This window comes from Medicago sativa, chromosome 7, assembly GCF_051527215.1.
Source record: "Medicago sativa cultivar Bolivia chromosome 7, Bolivia_mono, whole genome shotgun sequence".
NCBI classification, from domain to species: Eukaryota; Viridiplantae; Streptophyta; class Magnoliopsida; order Fabales; family Fabaceae; genus Medicago; species Medicago sativa.
The window spans coordinates 104,896,743-104,919,839 of record NC_140755.1 but is presented as its reverse complement, the minus strand read 5'-3'; the positions used below and the strand labels follow the sequence as shown (position 1 = coordinate 104,919,839).

The 23,097-nt window shown below is 34.6% G+C and overlaps 3 protein-coding genes across 4 annotated transcripts; 1 reads left to right on the top strand and 2 right to left on the bottom strand.

The window, feature by feature from the left end:
* Positions 1-943: 943 nt before the first annotated feature.
* On the bottom strand, positions 944-2,346 carry LOC146911764 (uncharacterized). The gene has a single exon (XM_085726854.1). The coding sequence runs from the start codon at positions 2,004-2,006 to the stop codon at positions 1,149-1,151; it is 858 nt and encodes a 285-aa protein (XP_085582980.1). The 5' UTR covers positions 2,007-2,346; the 3' UTR covers positions 944-1,148.
* A 3,282-nt stretch (positions 2,347-5,628) lies between these two features.
* On the top strand, positions 5,629-9,790 carry LOC146911763 (muscle M-line assembly protein). Its single transcript, XM_085726850.1, has 7 exons — positions 5,629-5,869; positions 5,969-6,316; positions 6,419-6,471; positions 6,773-6,810; positions 6,917-7,235; positions 8,354-8,658; positions 8,949-9,790. Exons 1-7 carry the CDS (start codon positions 5,857-5,859, stop codon positions 9,508-9,510), a joined length of 1,638 nt encoding a protein of 545 aa, XP_085582976.1. The 5' UTR covers positions 5,629-5,856; the 3' UTR covers positions 9,511-9,790.
* A 1,127-nt stretch (positions 9,791-10,917) lies between these two features.
* LOC146911762 (protein STRUBBELIG-RECEPTOR FAMILY 6-like) lies at positions 10,918-18,631 on the bottom strand. Of its 2 annotated transcripts, XM_085726849.1 has the most exons (16): positions 18,326-18,631; positions 18,009-18,150; positions 17,828-17,899; positions 17,682-17,747; positions 17,533-17,604; positions 17,381-17,452; positions 17,020-17,091; positions 16,868-16,933; positions 16,721-16,783; positions 16,306-16,625; positions 15,135-15,418; positions 14,515-14,786; positions 13,634-13,766; positions 11,733-11,869; positions 11,488-11,644; positions 10,918-11,377 (listed from the first exon to the last, which is right to left on the bottom strand). In XM_085726849.1, exons 1-16 carry the CDS (start codon positions 18,414-18,416, stop codon positions 11,222-11,224), a joined length of 2,175 nt encoding a protein of 724 aa, XP_085582975.1. In that variant the 5' UTR covers positions 18,417-18,631; the 3' UTR covers positions 10,918-11,221. The 2 variants fall into 2 exon arrangements, with proteins under 2 accessions (XP_085582975.1, XP_085582974.1); XM_085726848.1 differs by having other exon boundaries at positions 16,721-16,933.
* Positions 18,632-23,097: the final 4,466 nt, after the last annotated feature.

Genomic DNA, 23,097 nt, shown 5'->3' with positions numbered 1-23,097 from the left:
TTTCCAGATTCTAAAATACAAAATTATTAGCTTTCAAGTCAGTCCCTTATTTTTTTTATCTACTATTAGGGACTACTTTGGAGGACTAAAAGTATTTTTTTTTTTCCTTTCTAAAAAGTTTTTAAAATAGGGACTAAAATTACGGAAGATTAAAATTACCATTCAAATTTTATAGGGACCAAAATTTTATAAGCAAAAAATCTTTTTAGATTCACTCAGGTTAAATATATCAGTTATTCAATAAATTTGAAAAATAAAATGTTTATAATTGAGACCAGTGAGAGTGAATTGCAATGCATAGTCATTGGCACTTGGCTTTTGAATATCAGTGTACAAAAACAGAATAAAGAGTAATTCTGATATTGCCGTGCCGTTTGTTGTCTTTTCAGCCATGTTTTGAAGGATTGAACCTGCGGTGGAGATGTAATTTCTGTAAACGATTATGTACACCTGCTTTAACAGCACAGAACAACAGTCACATAACGGAAAAACTCTAAACTGTTTAACATAACAGTTACTACTTGTTTTGTGAGAGATTTGGTTTGCTTGGGGGTATCATTCTCGGAAACTTGAATCCACATGTTTCAAAAGATTATTTCTATTTGCCCGCAAAAGCTTGAGAGAAGATGTTTTGCTTGATAAGAGAGAGAGAGAGAGAGAGAGAGAGAGAGAGAGAGAGAGAGAGAGAGAGAGAGAGAGAGAGAGAGAGAGAGAGAGAGAGAGATCAGCGAGTGATCTGGTCCAGATCTTCATTGTATTGTGAAAAATGATACCAAAAGGAAAGAAAGAAAGAACAAAACAAGAATGTTCTCCCCATTTCATGATGTTAATTATTAAATCATTTGAACAACTGTTTCAGAGATGTTTAAATTTGAACATACAAGCCACAGACAGACAGTACCATTTTATTTTGGTTTTTGTTTACAACGGTCAGCACAGTTACTTCCTGGTTTGTTTCAAATTTAATTTTCTATTTTCTCAGAGTATTTGTATAATATACAACTTTGATTGATTGATTGGTGCTGCCTCAGTTCGGGCGGGCTTACATTAACATACCTACATGTACATCTATATATGTACTTAAAAAGTATAATAATGAATGAATGAATAAAACATTGGGAAATTGGAGTTCCACCCTAGCCAGCCAGCTAGCTTTGTCCTGCTGCTTCCTTTGGCTTTGTTTGTTGTTGGACAGTAGAAGTGGGACTCCAAGGATTCAGGCTCATTATACCTCTGCTGCTGCTGCTTAAAAGCCTCTTTAATGACTTTAATCTCCCTTCTGCCGAAGCTAAGGGTGATGATGATGAAGTAGTCGCCTCACACTCCCTGGGTATATCAATCCTTAACATTCCATTTCCTTCATCATCACGTCTGTTGCTGTTATTTATAGTATTATCACCATTGGATGACGATGAAGAAGTGTTTTGTTCCGAAGTAGTAGATGAAGAAGAAGAGGTTATTTGGTTGTGGTTGCCCCAAATCAAGACATTTGTGGGAAAAGCAGCAGCAGCAGCAGATGTTGATGATTCTACTTCTACTACTACTACTGAGGAGGGAGGAGGAGTTGCAGCAAGAGTTGTCCTGCAAAGAGGGCAGGTTGAGTGGGAATGGAACCACATATCAATGCAATCTATGTGAAACATGTGATTGCATTTAGGCAAAACCCTCACCTTTTCTCCTTCAACCACTTCCGACAGGCAAACTGAACACTCCAAATCCAAACCATCTTCTTTTGAATTGAATATTGATATGGGTAGGGAGTTGAGTACGGAAGGATCAAGACCACCACCCTCTTGACCACTACGCCGGCGCCTTCGGGATTGGGAATTGTTGTCACTGCTCCGACTCTGAGTCCACCAGAATCCCTTGGCAAAAAGATGGAAGAAAAGAAAAGTAACAATAACCATGAAGAGAAGAATGATGATGACCACCATGATCTTGCCGGTTATATCAACGGCTGGGGAATCATCAAGTTGATTATTATCACTTGCCAATGAGTCACTCATTGTTGAAGCTTTTTAGAAGCAGATAGGGGGGGTGAATTGAGAGAGTACGGTGTGTGTTGATTTGTTTGAAGTTTGAATGAATGAGAATGAAAAAGAGGAAGGAGGGAAATATAAGATATAGGTAGAGGGGAAAGGGAAGGGAGGGGAGACTAACAAGAGAGTTTGTTCAAACCTCCACAATGGACTTTTGACTTGGCAATTTGAGGGAGGGAGGGAGTATTCAGCAAGACAAAGACAATATGGCGCCATTCAATTCGTGATATAGATAGATATATCAAACTTTCCTTTCTCTTACTGCCATGTTTCCGGGATCTTTCTTTAATACTTTCATTTCAAACCCAAAGTCAAACCATTAGCAGCAGCCTCTGTATCTGTAGTAGTCAATCCCCCCAACTTCTTCTGCCTCCCTTTGACCCTACCACAAAAGGTACCAATTCATATTATTCAACATCCCAAATTCTCTAGAAGACCAAATATAAACCCAAAATGTCTCCTTCAAATCATTTTTTTTAATTATGAAAAGTGCCTTGGAACATTGTTTAAAAAATAAAAATAAAGATAGTTTTTGTATAGAAAAACATAAATTTGTGATTTTATAAAGTGTTTAACTTATATTTTTAAGACAATAATTTTTTTTTTATAAATTCTTTATCTTATTTAGTGTACATCAAACACATAATATGATAAAACCTTAAATCATATATTTATTCAACTTTATTAAATATAAATATATTTCCATTTTTTTAGAGGATATATGTCCATATCTAGTTTCAAACTTGTAAATGATAAAAAAAATTCAGTCACAAATTTCAATACAAACTTATCACTTTAAACTTCTTATCAATGCAAACTTGCCCATGAAAAAAAAAAAACCCAATAAATAATACATTCCAACTTTCTATCATACTTCATAAATTTCACGTTACTTCTCTGTGTTAAATCAGGTATTTTTGCACCTTTCACCCTTTTAGTAAATAAATAAGGTTGTGTATAAAGTAGAGTGAACTTTGGACATGAGTGTTGGCCAATTAAACAAAGCTCGGGAACCCCATTCACATGCTCCAAATCTTTTTTTTTTTTTTTTTCAAATAATCTAGTGGTGGTGAGAGCTTACACATTTTAAATGTGGAGAAGTGAAGTGTCTGTGGTTCAAATCTCAACCCCAGTATATATTATGTAACGTCTCTACTAACTGAACTAAGTTCACGGGGATTACTCTAAAACTTATTTATTATTCACAAATTAGTAAAATTAGGGTTCTAATTATCTTTTCAATTGTACCCTCCAATTAATACTATGCACACTACTTCCAAAGTATTACTTTTAAACTAACCAATAGTTAATAAGGATAATTTGGTAAAATAACCATTCTCTTTCTTTTAATCATTGCATTTCTTAATATGTGTGTAAACACCTAAAACGACACTCATTTTGAAACGGAGGGAGCATTATTTTAAGAAAAAAAAGCTTGAGAAATATATGTCAATTTTTTTTTTATCTGAGCTCAATTTCTACCAAAAATAAATATGAACCCAACTTAACCTTAATTTCATTTACAACAGATTCTCGTTCCAAACCACATTTTTTTTAGAATTTAAAAAATAGTAATTTTTTCCATCGCTCACAATCATGTTGATCAGGTTCAAGTTTGATAGTGAAAATGCGGGTTGAGTGACGAACTTGTTCTGTTGAAAGTTAAACGAGTTGAGTAACGAGTTTGTTCAAACCTGACCCGACCTGCGTACACCCCTATTCGTGAGCTTTGTGTTGCTTTATGATTTTCAGTCTTGTTATAGTTCTTTTGTTCCGATTCACAAGTAGGTTTCAATCCATTACAAATTCAATCACCGCAGAAGCAAATTTTTGAAGAAAAATGATACGAGATAAACAATGTCTTTAGGTGTGAAAACGAAGGCCAATGAATAAAAAATTGACGATTAAGAATAGCGATATGAAAAATAAAACTATACAAATTATAGTAAAGAAGAATAAACATAAAAAAAATGAAATACAAGAAGGAGGATACCATGACTTGGTGGTGGCCGGGGTTCGAACCTCGAACATGTAAGGCAAAAAATGAAATACAAGAAGGAGGATACCATGACTTGGTGGTGGCCGGGGTTCGAACCTCGAACCTTGCATATCTTAAGCATTGTCCATACCAACTGAACTAATATCATGCTACAAAAGTTGATAGAAGCCATTGTATAAAAAATAAACATGAGTTGGCTGGTTAAATTGGTAAAGTTCTAAACCCACTTGGGTTGGCCTGGTGTTATTGACTTGGGACCTAGGAGTGTGCTCCTCCTTAAGGTCTCAGGTTCGATTCCCTCCAGTGCCAATTTAAGTCGGCTAGTTTAGCTTCTTCAAAAATAATTGATAAAGTTCTAGGTTTGAGTATGATGTGAGAATTTTGTTGGTGAATAATATATAATTCTCTATAAGTGATCTTGTGGTTGATCCCGGTAAACTTTCGAGATCTAATATTTTTTTTTGAAACAATAGATGATAGAAAATATATACTCCATCCGTCCTAAATTGTAAGCAAAAAAAATCAAATCACATTTATTAAGAAAAATAAAACATAAGAATTTGGAGTATAATTTTTTTGTGTTTTCTTTAGAATAAGTTTTACGGGAAGATGTAAAAACAATTTTCATTGGCCATCGATTATGGATAAAATGGAAGAGAAGGAAAATTGAATGTAATTTGCATTTAATTTCATGAGAATAAGCAAAAGTTTTACTTAGAAAAGATGGTTTTTTTTTTTTTTTTTTAAAAAAACAAGATTAAATAGGATAAAAATTTGTCTTTTCTGCTTACATTTTGAGACAAAGAAATTGAATTTTTTTTTGCTTACATTTTGGAACAGAGGAAGTACTAATCACTAAATGAAAAGTAAAAGTGAATCCAATATGATTACATGCCACTGGAAACTACTCCCTCCGGTCTCAAATATAAGAAAATATTCCTTTTTTAGGTTCATTGAGTAGTTAATGTATCTGGTCTACATTGTAAAGCAGATACATTAATTATTCAATGAATCTAAAAAAGGAATTTTTTTCTTATATTTGAGACCAGAGGGAGTAGAGTCTAACACAAATGCAAGTTGTGATATGTGTGTAAATGTGAAAATTATAAAATTTATAGTATCTAGTTTGATTTCTGCTTTTAAATAAGGACATTGGATTATATAAAGATTTTATAAAGAATTACAAACTATCAACAACATAACTAATGATTTGCAAAATTTTAATTAATTATATCTATGATATCTAACTCCTCATACTATTTGAAGTTTTTGTTTTTTTGAAATCAGGTATCCTTCTTAAGCGCAATCGAAAATTAATTCCTAAAATCTTATGACATTGAAATGGATGATAAATTTTTATTATAAGTTTTAACGTTGTTATAGGTTCAAGGTCAAGTTAAATTAGAAGAGAATTGTATGATCTTATTTAAACACTTTTGAATATAGAATCCAAAATAGCTAATGTTATTTAAATGAAAGGATAAAAGGTGTGTAGACATAGAGATGAAGTAGTAAAAAGTGGAGGTGGTAATAGGGGAGAGGATATGGGCCGAGTGAATAGAAAAAGAAAGAAAGAAAGAAAGATGAGATAGTTGTTTGTTTGTAACGAAGGAAGGAAGGAAGGAAGGAAGCAACGTTATCCTCTTCTCTGGTTTGGTTTCCATCGAATCCCACCCACCATTATCAAAATCCTTCATTCATTCATCTGCGTCAACAAACAAACATGCTCTCTTCTTTGTTCTTCTAATAATAATAATAATAATAATAATTTCCTCTTACTCTCGCTCGTTCGCTCGCTCACTTGCTGAGTGAGCCCCCATGCCTTTGATTGGTTCGTACTTTTATCTCTCTCTCTCTTTTTGTCTTTCAATTTTGTTTAATTCAACTCTGCACTCGCTCATAATCATATCATATTATATATTAACAACAGAGATAACAAATGCACATTTACTGAGGGTTCCATTACCACCATATCCACACTCAATTACAAGAAGAAGAATTGACGATGCTTTTACTACTACTACTAGGAGGTGGAGGAGGTTTCCATTCCTCATTAAAGCCGTTGCCGCTACTGCTGCTACGATGGTTCAACAACCACCTAAATTCAACAACAATCACTTGGAGGAGCATCTAAATCCTCATCCGATTATGCTTCATCATAATTATGATGATGATGATGAACGACCACTTGATGAGAGCGAGAAGTTGAGAAGATTGAGAATTTCTAAAGCTAATAAAGGAAACACTCCATGGAACAAAGGAAGAAAGCACAGTCCCGGTAACTTACTTACTAACTAACTTACTAATTAATCAATTCATCTCCTCTCTCTCTCTCTCTCTCTCTCTCTTTATCTAATAATACTTTTTCCTATTTCACCAGAAACTTTGCAGAAGATCAGGGAAAGAACACGCCTCGCTATGCAGAATCCTAAGGTGATGTCATGTAAGCATATTTTTTTGTCATTTTATTAACTATCTATTCTTAAATCTTAAAACAATGAGGACATGCAACAATGGTTAATCGTGTTTTTCAATTTTTACTCATTAATTGATTTAAGTAGTTAAGATTCAAAGAAAGAAAAGGGTCTGTTAGACAATAAGTACCAAGTAGTTTGAGTTTGAGGGGGTATCATCATGATATTCAATAAAATTGTTCTTTTCTTTTCATTCTTTTCTATCAATTTTCCAATTCTTTTCTTTTTCTTCCTAACAAATCCTTTCGCAATGAATGCAGGTCAAAATGAAGTTGACTAATCTTGGACATGCTCAAACGTAACTCTAAGCCTTTCCATCACCATTTTTGTTACTTTTTAATGTTGCTTCTTTCTTTATTATTCCCTTTTACCCCATACAATCTCCTTCTTTATGGATTGCACAGTACAGAAACAAAAATGAAGATTAGTGCTGGAGTGAGAAAGCTATGGGAAATGAGGCGTGGGAGGAAGATGGTGCAGGAGAGTTGCTGCTTTGAGTGGCAGAATTTAATTGCAGAAGCATCTAGGCAAGGCTTTGTTGGTCAGGAAGAGCTGCAATGGAATTCCTATGAAACCTTGGATGAACAGCTTAAGCAGGAGTGGTTGCTCAGTGTTGAAGAAAGGAAACAAATGGCGAGGGCACCAGTTAGCAACAGAGCACCCAAGTCCCCTGAACAGAGAAGGAAAATTGCAGAAGCTATTGCTGCAAAATGGGCTGATCCCGTAAGTGTATATGTTAACATCTTGAGTGTTTGCTAGATCTTTTGCTCATTTAGCATGCTATTAAAGTCTCATAAATTAGTTGTCTGTCATTGACTTTAAAGAAGTTAACATTTTTTAAAAAATAACTTTGATGTTTTGAATACTCAACATTGTCCCTCCCATTATTAACTAGAAACACATGCAGTTTCAGGTAACTGGATTCTCTTGCTTCTAAAGGACGCATTTAGTTTCAAAATTGTTTTCTGTTTTTATTTCTTCTCGCACCAATAATGACATAACTATTGATGTTGTCTTATTATTCCTGTTTTCCAGTTTTGTAAAAGAATGGTGAAAACAACAACAAAAAAATTCTTCATGTTGTTACTACCTATACAGATTCTTGTAATTGCTAACGGAAACAGGAAATTGAAATAGAAAACGTATTTGCAAATTAAAAACAGGCCCTGATGTTTTGTTGTGCCAAATCTCACGCAACAGATTTTTGTAAGCTACTTAGATCAATTAGAATAGAGGTGTCTTTTTACTATTAGAAATATTATATTAACTTTTGTTTTGGCTGTAAAACCTTTCTATGTTGATATTCTTTCATAAACTGCTCTCCAATTAGTGCCTAATATAATTTCTTTAATAACCTGCCTTCCAATAAATGCCTAGTATAATTAAAAAGTTGGGTCAAAGGCCCGAGGTGTAAATTCTTTTATATGAGAGTTCCTAGCACTCCTCTCTTTTATAGTCTATACAAAGGTTGCAGGGGGAGGATGAAGTGCGGTCAGAATAGTCAAAGGTCTGAACTATAAATTACATGTTTTAGATGGAGATGTTACCTAATGAATATCAGAATAGTCGCCGTTGCCCTATATAGAAAATGGATGTTGATATGCATGTGTTTCCATCCTTGTCTGTGGACTTTGATTTTCAATCTTGCAAGTTACACGTTACACCAAATGGTCTAGATAAGTTTTGCCAAAGTGTTGTACCTGGAAAAGTTGTCAAAGTACTTGTGTTGAGAATTAAAATAGACTTGCAAGTTTCTTTTCTGTAGGATTTTATTTAGGGTTGTTTCTCCCTTTTTGGTACTTTTCTCTCTTCAGGACCAACATATTTTTCTGTTAAATCAGGATTACCGTGAAAGAGTCTGCTCTGCAATTGCCAAGTATCATCATTCTACTGAAAGGAAACCTAGAACAAGGCCCAGTTATAGTGCACAACTCTCCAAGAAGAAATCCATTTCAAAAAGAGATTCTGATACTAGCATTGTTATTAAGAGTGCCTCCAAAATTGTTAAGCCGATCCAGCTGAGAAAAAGAAAATCCCCTGCCTATAAGGATCCTTTGGTGAATTCCAAGCTAGAGATGATAAAGAACATCAGAGCACAAAGAGCTTCCGCGGATACCAGACAAACTCAAGCCATACAACAAGCAAGGTAGACCCATTTTAATACTTATTTTAATTGATTTCTTTTGGATATTTTTGTACTTATACCGAAAATTGAAATTTAGTATTTCTGATTTAACTTCTTTCGAAGCATATAAAATCCTAAGAAAATGATAAGAACCTCTTTGGTTTTTTATGATCATGGTGGATGCGATGAACATTGGTTACTTCTGTTTTGCTTTCGAGATTAAATCATAAAAGTACAGGTTTAGCTTCATTTGATTCCAACTGTAACTATTATCCTGTATATATTTTCATGAAATAATGTTATATGCTCAGACTATTGATTGCTGAAGCTGAGAAAGCGGCCAAGGCACTGGAGGTTGCTGCGGCAAAGAGTCCCATTGCTCAGTCTTCTCTAATAGAAACCAGAAAGCTTATAGCTGAAGCTATTCAATCACTTGAATCCATTGATACACAAAAGATAGATGACTGTAGTGTCCCTTCGGTTAGTTTGAGCGAGGTCAATCAGGAAAACGAATCAGCATTTGAAGTTCAAAACCATTCAGAAATGGCCCAAGTAAATGGACGCACAACATTGTCACCAAGCTTCTACAAGTTCTCTGAAGATTTTGGTGAACTTTCCCTGGAGAGACCAGTTAATGGCGTTCCAGAACTTCACCTAACCAATGGATGTGCTTCTTTACCTTTCAGTTTGAATAGCCAGATAAACCAAGACTGCCCATCAAATCAGCAAAGGGAAACAGAACAGGATGAGAGCAGCGAAGACGAAACAGATCATTCGCAGTCCCTTGAAGATGAAACACAATCTAGTTCCCCTATTGCAACTAAAAAGTGGGTTCGCGGAAGGCTTGTTGAAGTGAGTGAAGAGAATCAGTAAAATGTGTAAAGCTTAGTCCAGTTTTCAAACATAGTACAAAACTGTTTGCTGCGTGTTATATAGATCACCATAAATGTGTTTCTTCAAGAGTGTGATCATTGCAATGCACGCATCCAAATCGTTAGCTGACCAGCCACCAATTGTCTAGGTAGACATGGAGACCAAAATAGCTTTAGCTAAAGAGAGAATGTATCTATATTAGTTTATAGGATCATCTACTTCAGTTGATGTTGTTACATTAAACTATAAATTAATGATATTATTTTCTATTGTGTTAGTAGTTTTGTAGCATGTAGTGGCCGGATAATAAAGAGAAAGACACCGGGTGGGCGAGTGTTTTCAATTTTTTCATATTACAAGCTGATTTTTAAGATAATATTTCTAAGAATTTAGACAATTATGCATTTCATGTTAATTAACTACTACCCGTACAGAGATGAAGTTTCATATTTTCGAGGGATAATGATAGAAACACAGGAATTAGGAGATGAAATAGTGTTTATTATACGAAAAAGATGTGCAAGGCTCTTCATATCTCAGATGGGTTTGACGACACGTTGTTAGTTGTAGTGGGAAACAACAATGGATTACTAATCCACTTCAGCAATATAATATTATGTTGGTTCCAAGAGTTCATTAGAATTGGAGAAACAATGGCGAGCCAAACCAAGAGCAACCATGGGGGATGCCCTCCACCTCAGACTCAAGTTCAGAAAGGTTTTCAAACCACAACAAATTTCACAAACTATTGTTGTTTCCTTTATCATTACAAGAATGTTTGCATGATATTTTGACAAACATTTGTCTCGTGTATGAACTGTATTTTTGAAGAACACTTTTTAGTGAATTGCAAAAAATAATGTAAAAATAATAAAGTGACAATTTGTCTTTTTTTTTAGAAAAAAATGCTAATAAGTTCCCTTGAGACATTGCTTAAGCAATTAAAGAGTAACATTTACATAGAAAGTGATGTAATTATTACTTTAAGAAAAAGTGATGCAATTATTACTTTAAGACAACTTTAACTTGTATTTCCATGATAAATATTCCACTGTGTATTTCTTAAATAATGTTCTTAGGACGCTTGTTTGCATTGCATGCCGCTATTTTCGTTTTTATAATAAATAAAAACGTGTAAAGATTTTTGAGAAAAATTGTTAGAAAAACCATGTATCAAGGGGTAATATTGTAATTTTGATAGTGAATCGATTTTTTAAATATAATAAATAAAAACGTGTGATGTTTGTTTTTTGAAATAAATTGTTAGAAAGACAATGTGTCAAAAAATGAAATGGGGGTAATAATTTTAGTAGTGGATTGATTTTTAAACCTGCCTATAAATATGATGGTTGGATAGTGGATAACACGATCTTAAAGAGCATCATCATCATCATGCAAGTCTCATCATGACCCATCAGAGCATCAATCTTGTTCCTTCTTTTCGTTACAGTAGATTGGTGAAAAAACTAACATCAACCTAAACTGAGTTTCAACTTTGCAACCAGTTCCTTAAATAATTTACTCTATATCACAAAAAGAAAATAGTAACTCAAATATCATGCAACACCCATTGTCTGTCTTAACTTGGTTAGAGAAATGTGCAACCAATCTAACTTAGAAAGACGTATTTGAGGGGTTAGAAAAACAGGGAAAAAAATGTGGTTAGTACAACATTAGCTTTTGAGGACATTGTAATTGTAGCAACACAAAATTAGATGTCTCGTATAGCAGGCTCATCACTTCCTCGTAGGGATCCCCCATGATCACTTCCAAATGTGAATGTCCGCCTGCTCATGTTAGCTCGCTGCACTAATCGTACCAGTGCTTGAACCACCTCTGACATTTGTGGTCGAAATTCAGGCTCCGGCTGCCCCAAAAAATATACAAATTGGAATTCATTAACACAAGCAAATATTTTCTATCGACACACACACACACACACACACACACACTCATATTCTTTTTTCATCACAATACCTGTATGCAAAGAGCAATAACATCAGCAAAACGTGATAGAGATTTAACAGGATATAACCCTTTCAGCGTAGGATCAACCATTTTAGCCAATGCATCAATGTCATGAAGCTGGGGTGTTGCCCATCGAACCAAAGATTGCTCTTGTCTTGTCCTTGAGCTGTTACAAAATGTATTAGCAATCAGCATCCACAATATTATATTATTTGTAACTTCAAATTGGGCAGGATCGGTATTTCAGTTGTTACCTATCAAATGGTCTGCGTCCACTCAAAAGCTCCAACATGACAACCCCAAAGCTGTAGATATCACTTTTAAAGGTATACTGACCAGACAACGCAACTTCAGGTGCATCATATCCAGATCCAACATTATGGTTTAGTATCTGAGCGTAACAAAATTATTAATTCAACAATTCACTAAACTTAATGTCACTGGGTAAAGAGCATGATCAACATCCCACTAAAGTGCAAAACAATTATAATATACATCCAACGGAATTTCTGGAATGCAGATTTTTTTTTTCATCAGTAAATTAATAGAATCCTAGGGTACTACACATTTTACCTTGTTAGATTTTAAAAATAGCTAATAAAATGACTTTTCCCAACAATTAACCCAACTAGCGCACTTTTATTATTCATTGCAAATAGCTTAACCAACGCAATCTAGAAGCAAGTGTGACTGCATTTATAATACAAAAATCACCGGACTTCACATCAAGACTCCAAAAAAAGTTTGTCTAAGCTTTCACATTTTATCTTGGAAATATATTATATCTCTAAGCTTGTCTAAGCTACTCATAACTTGAGAAAGCAACTAGGGTGAGTTGCTATTCATAAAACATATTAGATGCTCAACCCAAATATTTGTTTACTGAATAAATATTATAACCAATACGAAAATAAAAAAGTTGGACTGTTAGGTTGAACCAGTCAAGTCACTATATGTAGAGATTAAAGAATCCAAAAAACCAAAAGATTTAAAAGCATAAAAGATGATGGTAACCAGATCAAAATCACTAAAAGAAACTAGTGCTAAAAAATAGTTATAGTTTCTTTTTTCTATTTCAATTTTTTTTATTTAATATGAAACTTCGAGTCAAAAAAATGAACATGTATAAGGCTGACTTATAGAGGTCTATTATTTAGTGTATTGTTATTAATTTGTCATCTTATAAAACATATAATAATGTCCATCAAACCATCTATATTAGTTTGTTTGTTTATTAATTGAAATAGTATATAATATTAAAAATATGCATTTAATTATTACTAGTTTAACTTCTTCAAAAAAAATTGTTACTGGTTTGACCATACTTAAACTACATTTGATTCAATAAACTATGAACCAATGGCTTCACTGAATCTGATTCAATTCCTAGTTGGGGTTTTTTGAAAATTAGGCACAACTAGAGGTGTCAAATGGGCTGGCCCGGCCCAGCCCGACTACATAAATGGGCCAGCCCGGCCCGGCTCAATTATAATTGGGCCGCATATTCTAGAGCCCGGCCCGGCCTGTGTGGGCCATGGGCCAGCCCGGCCCGACCCGTTTATTTTTTACTTTTAAAATTCATTCACTTTTTTTTATATATTAGTCACTCACCACTATTTTTTTCCTAAAAATGATTAGATGAACATAAAAGTGTAAGTAATTTTTACATTAACATTGAATATTAATGAAACTCTATATTATTCATTCAATTAAATCAAATTAATAGTTTATAAAGTTTAAAATTTTAAAACTTTAAGCTAAATTCATTCATTTTTATTAAGTTTATTTATTTAAATATTTTTTTATTGATAAATTTTAAAATAGTTGATAATTTTTTTCAAAAATATACCATTTTTTTAACAAAAAATAAATTAAATGGTAATAATGGGCCGGCCCAAAGCCCGTTGGGCCAGCCCGGCCCGGCCCAATTTTTTGTATGGCCCAAATGGGCTTGGGCCAAAAAAGCCTGAGTGTGTTTTTGGGCTAGTTTTTTAGGGCCGGCCCGTTAGCCCGGCCCATTTTTGACAGCTCACAACTCAACATTTGAAATTGACCAATTGATATGATCAACAAAGCCTAAAAGTAAGTAAACACAAACAGCAAACAGAGTAAAACCATTATTGACAACATAAAGTTCCACAAATTCTAAAATCACCTGCTCTGCATTTGGAATATAGCTTGCCAATCCACACTCTGAAAGATGAGGATTAAGCTCTGCATCAAGTAGTATATTGGCTGACTTAATATTCTTATGCACAACTGATGGAGAACAAACTTCATGCAAGTACCTGGAACAAAAATTGTGTATAAAGTCCGGTCCTGAGTCTCAGATCTCTAGCAAAACATAAATCATATGTTGCCAGATATAAAAAATCAATTGAAAACTCCAATTGTAATTAAAATACATTGATTAATTTAATGAAGCGACATTTTTCAAGGTGGTAGTGGCTAAATTTCATATTTTTTAGTCCAAACTATTTAGTTAAGCGACATTTTTCAAGGTGGTAGGGGATAAATTTCATATTTTATAGTCCAAACTAATCTTCCTGCTTTTACATTTTCAAATTTGAACCTTAGATATAGTAACAATCCATACATTTTTTAACTGGAAAACGAGCAAATTTCAAAGGAGACCTTGATTTAAAATCAGTAAAACCATAGAAGTCAGCATATGTAAGTTAGGTAAGATGCTAAATGAAATCTATAAAGCGGGATGAGAGATGGGAATGAGTTAAGGAAAACACTTTTTGCCACGAACCATGAAACCACGAAAACCAAGAATTTCAATTACCACCACCCATGTTTTTCACCAAAAACCAATTTAATATTTATTCATTATTTAATTTTAAAAAAACTGTCAAATATTTGTGTGGTATCGTTGAATTCGTGGCTTGTGCCTTCGTGGTATATAGCGTTAGCCATGAGTTAATAAATCAATGGGAAAACTGGATTTACAAGATTAAAATAATTAATTATGCAATGATGAAAAAATTCCCCACAGATGGGATCTTCTAATCCCATTAGTTCAAAACTTACTCTAAAGCACGTGCAGTCCCCAAAGCTATCTTGACACGGGAATTCCATATCAATGGTTTACTGTATTCATCTGACAAATGAAGGTAGTCATGCAGTGATCCATTTTTATGAAACTCGTAAACTAAGAGGTGTTGTCCATGCTCCGAGCAATAACCTACAAGCTCAGTTACATTTGGATGATGTAAACGGGAGATGTTTGACACTATTTCTATAAAATCTTCTGAAAAATTATTGGGAAGGATAGATGAATCTATTTTCTTCACTGCAAGAACCTACATTTTAAAAAACAAAAATCCATTAATAACTTTTAAGCACATGCATTGATTCAAGGCTTGTCCACAGTATTAGAATTCATTGTATCTGTTGGGGTCATATTAGCTATATCTATGTTCGCATGAGTTTCCATGATTCTTTGCTTCTTTTTTTCCTGGGGATCAAGAGACTAGTAAGATACTAAAAAAAAGAGCCTTATTTGTATGAAGAATGCATGCATCTACATTTACATGCTCGTGTATTGATACTATGCCTTTTCAGGGAAAATTGCATAGTACCATGACACAATTCTTTGCTATTGGAATCAAGCACAGAGTGGAATTGCATGACTAAAGGCCAAGAAATACCTTTCCATCATCAAATTGAGCATGGTACACACGCCCAAAAGACCCCTCACCAACGAGATGATCCACACTGAAGCTGCCAGTAGTAATTTGAAGATCGGCTATAGAATATGATTGCAAATCTGGAGGAGCTGTTATAGTCTTCTTGACAATAGTGGGCTTTTTTGAGAATTCGTTGTCATCAAATGATTTATGACGATCGATAGGTGGGGGTTTGAGATTTATTGAGGCAGAAGTGTCAAACTTCTTCAAGTCAAATACGGGAGAAGTCTGCACAGATGTAACTTCTGCATTGTGACACTAAAATATGTTAATTTGGATAACAAAGTTGAAACACAGCACTTAACTGTTGAAAGTTGTATTGAAGGCATTAATTTGGTAAAGCAAGATTACTAATGAGAAAAGGACGGACCGGTTATATATAAGTAGCAACTAAAAAAGACAGCATGGTGTCGTCAATTATGAAGCATGAATTCTTCCAGTAAAATAGTATTAAAATAATTAATAGTGTCTTGGCTTATAGAACAAATTATCCACTGATAGGATGTGAAAAATATAAATATACATGTATTAGGAGACTAACTCCTGAATGCAAAGGAAGACCTCTGAAAACATGGAAAACTAAAAACAATTACATAACATGAAAGAAAAGGACCAGAAAAGAAAATAATGGACTCCCCAACACCCAGGAACTGCCAAAATGCACTCAAGTATTTCCTAACCTCTTGTACCCACCCACTGAATACCTATAAATACCCCACATTCTGCCACAGATCCCTATTCATTCTCTTCCCTCAGCAGCACTCCTACTCCTAGGCTAGCCTGCCAAGTGCCAACTGCCTAGCCTGTTTCCTTGTGGATATAAGTGAGCAACCCACATTCCAAGGCATATTCAAGTTCAAGCCAAGTTTTCCTCCTACAATACGCTCAGGCTAAGGGTGTATCATCCACCTAAATGATAGATGGAATTGTAGACCTCATTTATCAAAAAGCAGAATCGTGTATAAGAACAATCAATAGAGTAGGTGGTTTCTGAAAAATATAACTAACTTATGAAGTGAAAATCTAATAGAACAAAAAATGGAAAATGCTCTTACCGAGCAACGTGGAATAAGGATGACCTCATCATGAAAAATAATAAAAAATGTCTTTAAATTGTATGCAAGATGCATACCAGGCACTTCATTTGAAGGAAGAGGAACGGTAGACTGATTCCCCAGTTTTTCTAAATCGGAAGATGACTTCTTGGATTTTCTCTTCACCAGAAAGAATGCTACAATTGCCCCAACAACAATGACGGAGATCACGATTCCAGCTATGCCACCACCTCCTATTCCAGATTTTTTGCCTTCATTGCTAGTGTCACTGCTGGCATCTTGTCCAGTGGTACTTCTTCCACCACCAGTTTTGTGGTGTTGGTTGCTTTTAGGTACTAGAGGTGTCCCAGGAGGAGGTGGTGGTGCAGGTCCTGAGCTCCATGCATTACCACCCGTCCTGTGAATAAATTTATCCCATTTTTAGGTCTTATAGAAATTAATGGCGAAAAATAGATCCGTAGTTACCAAAGTGCAAATTATGGCAAGACTTACTGAAGGTCTATGTTTTTCAACTGCTCTGGTATCCATCCAGTGAAATTATTGTTTTCTACATTCCTGAGAAGAATTTGAGAAAATAAACACAAGTGGTTTCTTATGGAAATATTGCAAAGCATAATAAATGATACAATAGAGACGCACAGACTATTCAGAGGCAGATCAGCAAGAATATCAATAGCGCCTGTAAATTGGTTGTTTTGCAGATACCTACACAAATGTAAACATGCCAATTTAGAATGAAATCAATAACATGTAAAATATTAGCACAAAACATCAATAATTTGGATATCTACATGGTGGTTATGCCTGTTAGTGAGCTCATAGTCTGAGGGAGGTCACCTGTCAAAGAATTGAAAGAGAGGTCTCTGCAACGAGAAAAATATTTCAACACAATCAGTCATGTATTATTATCAAAATCCAAAAATATTTCCAGTTGAAAACAAAGAGCATGTAAATATGAAACTACAAAAACCATATGGCACATGATATAGTGATGTATGCTGTTTATATAAACGTCTTCACATGCAACGAAAAACAATAGAAAAATAGTTTAAATCATATATTGAAGCTGAAAAGTGAACATGATCAATATATTATAGTTACAGCAACAATAACTTGACATCCATCTAGACTATTTTTTGAAAGAAATCTCACAATTTGGAGAGAGTGGACAAATTTTGAAAGTCGACATTGAGTGCTTGCTGGAGCTGATTGTGATTGAGATTCCTACATTCTCAAAATGATGAGGAAATTAAAATGTTTGATAGGAAGAAGTAGAATAAGTTTGCAAGAAGAAAATTACATACAGGTCTGTGAGAGAGGTGAGGTTAGAGATAGAGTAAGGGACTGTCCCTGACAAGTTATTATGAGCAAAATTTCTGCATAGAAAGAATGAAGATTGTTAAATAATATGAAAAGTTAAAATGAAGTGAAGAGTGAGAGATAGAAGACATACAAGCGGTGTAGATTTGGAGGAAGTTGGTATGGTATAGTACCAACAAGATTATTGTTACTCATGTCTCTGCAATATAATGGAAAGAAATTAAAGATGATAGATTTTGGTGAATGAATTAATGATAATAATAATAAATGAAATCTTACAGAATGGTGAGAGATGTGAAGCCCTGTAATCCATAAGGCAATGTTCCAGTAAGAGCAAGATTGGATAAATTACTGATGTGATGATGAGTAACAAACAAAGAATATTAATTATTATTGTTATTAATGATGAGAAAGCAAAGCAAAAGCAAGTAATGAATGAATGAATGAATATATAACATACATTTGAGTAACACGGTTATCTGAACAAGTAATTCCTTTCCAAGACTGAGCACATGGATCATCAGTATCACCATTAGCATTAACAGGCCAACCAAGTTGAGGTGCTGAATTTACGCTTTGAAATATAGCCTTTACTGAGACAACTGCATGCATCATTCATTCATTCATTCATTTTTCCAATATTAGTAATAATAATAATAGATAATAGATAATAAATTAATTAATTAAGAAACATGAGTAATTGTAAGGGAATTAGGTAATAATCCTAAAATGGGAAAGGATAAAGTGCAAAGCAGAAGAAAAGTAAAAGTAACTAACCATCAGTTGGATCTGTGGCAGCAGTGGCACCATTCAAATTCCAATTCCAAACAAGAACAAGAATAATGCAAGTAGTGAATAACACCATCATCCTACCCAGAAAAGAAATTACAAGAGTGAGAGAGAGAGAGAGAGTATATTCTTCTTCTTCTTCTTCTTCTTCTTTATATTATATGCAGGCAGAAAAGCAAAGCAAAGCAGAGAAAGCTCCACTTCACTCCACCCACACCGAATTCCCACAACAATCCAAAGCCACACAACACAACACAAACCAACCTTGTTATTATTCTATAATAATACACAACTATTCCACTCAAGTGGGTTAATCACTTAAATATGGCTTCGATTAACACGTATGATTACTAAAACTCTTTAGATTAATATAAAACAAATACAAGCTCACACTCTCTCCCTTTATATATTTTTTTTATAAATATAATTTAAATACGTTTGTTATCTTAAAGACTTAAACCAACTTAAAAACATGAAGGTCTAAGTTAACAAATGTGACTCCAATTGATATATATATATATGAGTTATGTTACAAGCCACCCTTTAGTGGTGTCTTTTATCAAGTCACACCTTAAGGTGTGATTTTCACTTTTTAGTTATAACTTTGATAAAAGACATCTTCCTAAAAGTAAGTTGGTGTCTTTTCGCAAATGCTCATAGAGTAACTTGATAAAAGACACCTTCATAAAAGGTGTCTTCTATCATAACCCTATATATATATATATATATATATATATATATATATATATATATATATATATATATATATATATATATATATAGGGTAATGCTAATGCGCACACACTCAAAAATTAGTAGGTGTATTTTAGCATGGTACACATTTTACATTTTGACTAAAAACTCACACTAATCTTTTTAAATGCCACTAAACTAAATGGATGTTAAGGTAATTTAAATTTTTTCTTTAATTTCTCTCTCTTTGCAATTAATGAACCATTATCTTTGTTTGATAAGAATCGGAAGCAGTAGCATCGCGTTCGTTCACCATTGTTGTCCAACTATGCCTCTTTATATTGTTCCATTGCAGTTGAAGATAAAAACAAGAATCATAAACATTTGATGTTCCCTCGCATAGTTGTTAAAGCTTAATGGAATTTTGGTAAAAATAAAATAAAAAACTTAATGGAATTGTTATGTTAACCTGAACGATATCGGCAATGCAAAATTTTCAGGATCCACAAATCAGAGCAATAATGCTTCGTCTAATCTAATAGGAAGCAAAATTGAAATGGAATGATTTCAAGTTAAAGACTAATTAAACAAGAGGGGAGAGGGAAGATGCTTCATCCGTAAAAAAAAAAAAAAAAAAAGTGAGAAAGCTCTCAAACGTAGAAGGTGTTAAACAAGGTGAGCAACAATATTGGTATTGAACTCAGGACAGAGATTATTTGCGGTTATTATTTAGAGATAAGAATGTTGGACTAAGAGGGATGATTCATTTATTGCATGAGAGAGAAGGTTTGTTAAATTACCTTAACATCCATTTGGTTTAGTGGCATTTAAAAAGAATTGTGTGGGTTTTTAGTCAAAATGTAAAATGTGTACCATGCTAAAATACACCTTCTAATTTTTGAGTGTGTGTGCATTAGCATTACCCATATATATATATATATATATATATATATATATATATATATATATATATATATATATAATGATGTTAATTTGCACCCACCTAAAAACACTAACGTGCAAGTTAACAAGCAGCACCTACTTGTACTTTACTAAAACACTTAGTGTTTTTACATAAATAATATATATATATATATATATATATATATATATATATATATGTATGTATGTATGTATGTATGTATGTATGTATCTGTGTGTGTGTGGCGTTCATGCCAACGACTTGATGAAACACAAAGTAAAGTCAAAGAAATCAATTACGAATATTCAATTTAGATAAATAAACAAAAATAACGAGTTCTTAATGGCTTTTTCGTTCTTCTACTATTTTGTGGTGATAATGAGGGGTCAATAATAATTTCAAGAGTGTCGGTCTTCAGAATATGGCAATGATGATATTTATTGATTATAATATACTCCCTCCGGTCACCATCATAAGCAAAAATCAACTTTTTAGGTTCATTCATTAAATGGTGTATTTAGTCTATATTATTGACCAAATATATCATTTAATTGATAAACCTAAAAAGTTGATTTTTGCTTATAATAGTGACCAGAGGGAGTAGAGATGATGATGATGTGTGACTGTGTCCAACAAGTAGTAGGACGAAGCATTGAAGCCAAACTAAGTTTCATACTAGAAAATGTATAACATTTCTTTTTTGGGTAAAGTGCAACTTTGACCCCCTATCTTTCAAAAAGTTGCGATTTTGGCCCCCTAAGTTTGGAAACTACAATTTTGGTCCCCTATGTTTTAGCCCCTTTGCATATTTGGTCCTTTTGGTCAATTTTGACAGAGTCAACGCATATGTGGCATGCCACGTGTGTAATTAATTAATTAAAAAAATAAAAAATCGAAAAAATCAATTTTTAAATTAAATAAATGAAAAAAATAATAAAAAAATTCTGGAAAAATGAAAAATAATGAAAAAATTAAAAAAATTAAAAATGTACTTGCAGAAAAGTACGGTAAGGAATACTAGGGTTCTAGGGTTTGGACTGATCATTAGATGCCTTGAGAATGCTCTCAAGAGTAGTATTTATAGCCTATCATGGGCTTGGGTTTTGGTTGCTTGGTTCCCAAGCAACAAGGGTATTTATGTATTTTAGTCGGTTTCTAGAGGTTTCTAGAAGCCTAGAAGGGCGGTGCCTCAAGGCGAGCGCGCCAGAGTCTCAGGAGCTCTTCTGGAGGGCGCCTGAGCCTTTCTGGAGGTCTTAGAGCCTTTCTGGAGGGCTTCTAAGCCTTTAGGAATATTATGACGGTTCACAGCCCCCCAAGCACGAGTCTTGGGACAAGGCGAAGTGATGACAACATGGGACTGGATCTCCTAGAGATCATTAAGTCTTTAGAAAGGTTTTGGTGGTTCACAGCCCCCCAAGCACGAGTCTTGGGACAAGGCGAAGTGTTTGAATTTCTTAATGCTTTTTTCCTTTGGGCATTGTCGTCCGAACTTGGAGAAACCCCCTAGGGTGATTTTACGTTTTCTTTAAAGACCTCCATGGAGTATCTATTCGAATTGTTTTTATAGGTTGATCACTCGCAGCCCCCAAGCACGAGTCTTGGAACAAGGCGAAGTGGTTTGTATCGTTGTGACGAGTTTACTTTTTTATGGCGATTCCTCATTAAATTTGCGTCGGTTTTGTTTGCTGAATTCGTTTTTGGAGATTTACATAAACGATTTTATTACTTTTGATGCTTCGGCGATTTTCGTATGCTCCGGTGACTGTGTGAGCTCAGATTCTCAACATTTGGCGTGATGTCCTGGCGACTTTTGTCGGTTGATCTTCATTTGTTTGGTGTTTGTGACTTTGAATATTTATTCAAGCTATGTTTGATGTGGTATCCCTTTCTTCTGTGGCTTGATTTTCCACGAATGTTAAGTAATTTTATGATTTTATACGTTGCTTTGATTTAATTCTGCATGTTGGTGCTTCTGGTTGATTGTTGATGGGATGCGGGAGTCGTTTCTTTAAAAGTGAGCGTTTCAGCGACTACGTCTCTTTTGTAGATCCGATTAAATCTTTATCAATCAACTGGTACCTTTCGGCGTCCTAAAATGTTGACATAAGCACTTCGGCGATCGTGTCGAGGCGCCTGGCGTTTATTCTTTGTTTTCAAGAGAAACCCTGATGGCGGGCTGTCCGATTTATTAGTTTACACTTCTAACTCTGATGGAAGGCGCCTCCTACTCTGAAGGAGGACTTTTGCTTCCCACTCTGAGGGAAGACTTTTTATTTTACACTTCCAACTCTGATGGAAGGCGCCTCCTACTCTGAAGGAGGACTTTTGCTTCCCACTCTGAGGGAAGACTTTTTATTTTACACTTCCAACTCTGATGGAAGGCGCCTCCTACTCTGAAGGAGGACTTTTGCTTCCCACTCTGAGGGAAGACTTTTTATTTTACACTTCCAACTCTGTTGGAAGGCGCCTCCTACTCTGAAGGAGGACTTTTGCTTCCCACTCTGAGGGAAGACTTTTTATTTTACACTTCCAACTCTGATGGAAGGCGCCTCCTACTCTGAAGGAGGACTTTTGCTTCCCACTCTGAGGGAAGACTTTTATTTTACACTTCCAACTCTGATGGAAGGCGCCTCCTACTCTGAAGGAGGACTTTTGCTTCCCACTCTGAGGGAAGACTTTTTATTTTACACTTCCAACTCTGATGGAAGGCGCCTCCTACTCTGAAGGAGGACTTTTGCTTCCCACTCTGAGGGAAGACTTTTTATTTTACACTTCCAACTCTGATGGAAGGCGCCTCCTACTCTGAAGGAGGACTTTTGCTTCCCACTCTGAGGGAAGACTTTTTATTTTACACTTCCAACTCTGATGGAATGCGCCTCCTACTCTGAAGGAGGACTTTTGCTTCCCACTCTGAGGGAAGACTTTTCTTTAAGAAGGCTTTAATCATGCTTCCCACTCTGAGGGAAGGCTTCACTCTGAGAAGGCTTTTATCCTTGTTAAAAACTTGCAAAACAAATCTCAAAGTTTGATAAAGGTTAGGATAACTTAGAGTTTCATATTCCTGTTCTTAATGGCGGGACAATTGCTTCCATATGCATTATGGCGTGTTGTTTGGCGAGTACTCTCCTTTCGTTAATCTTGCCTT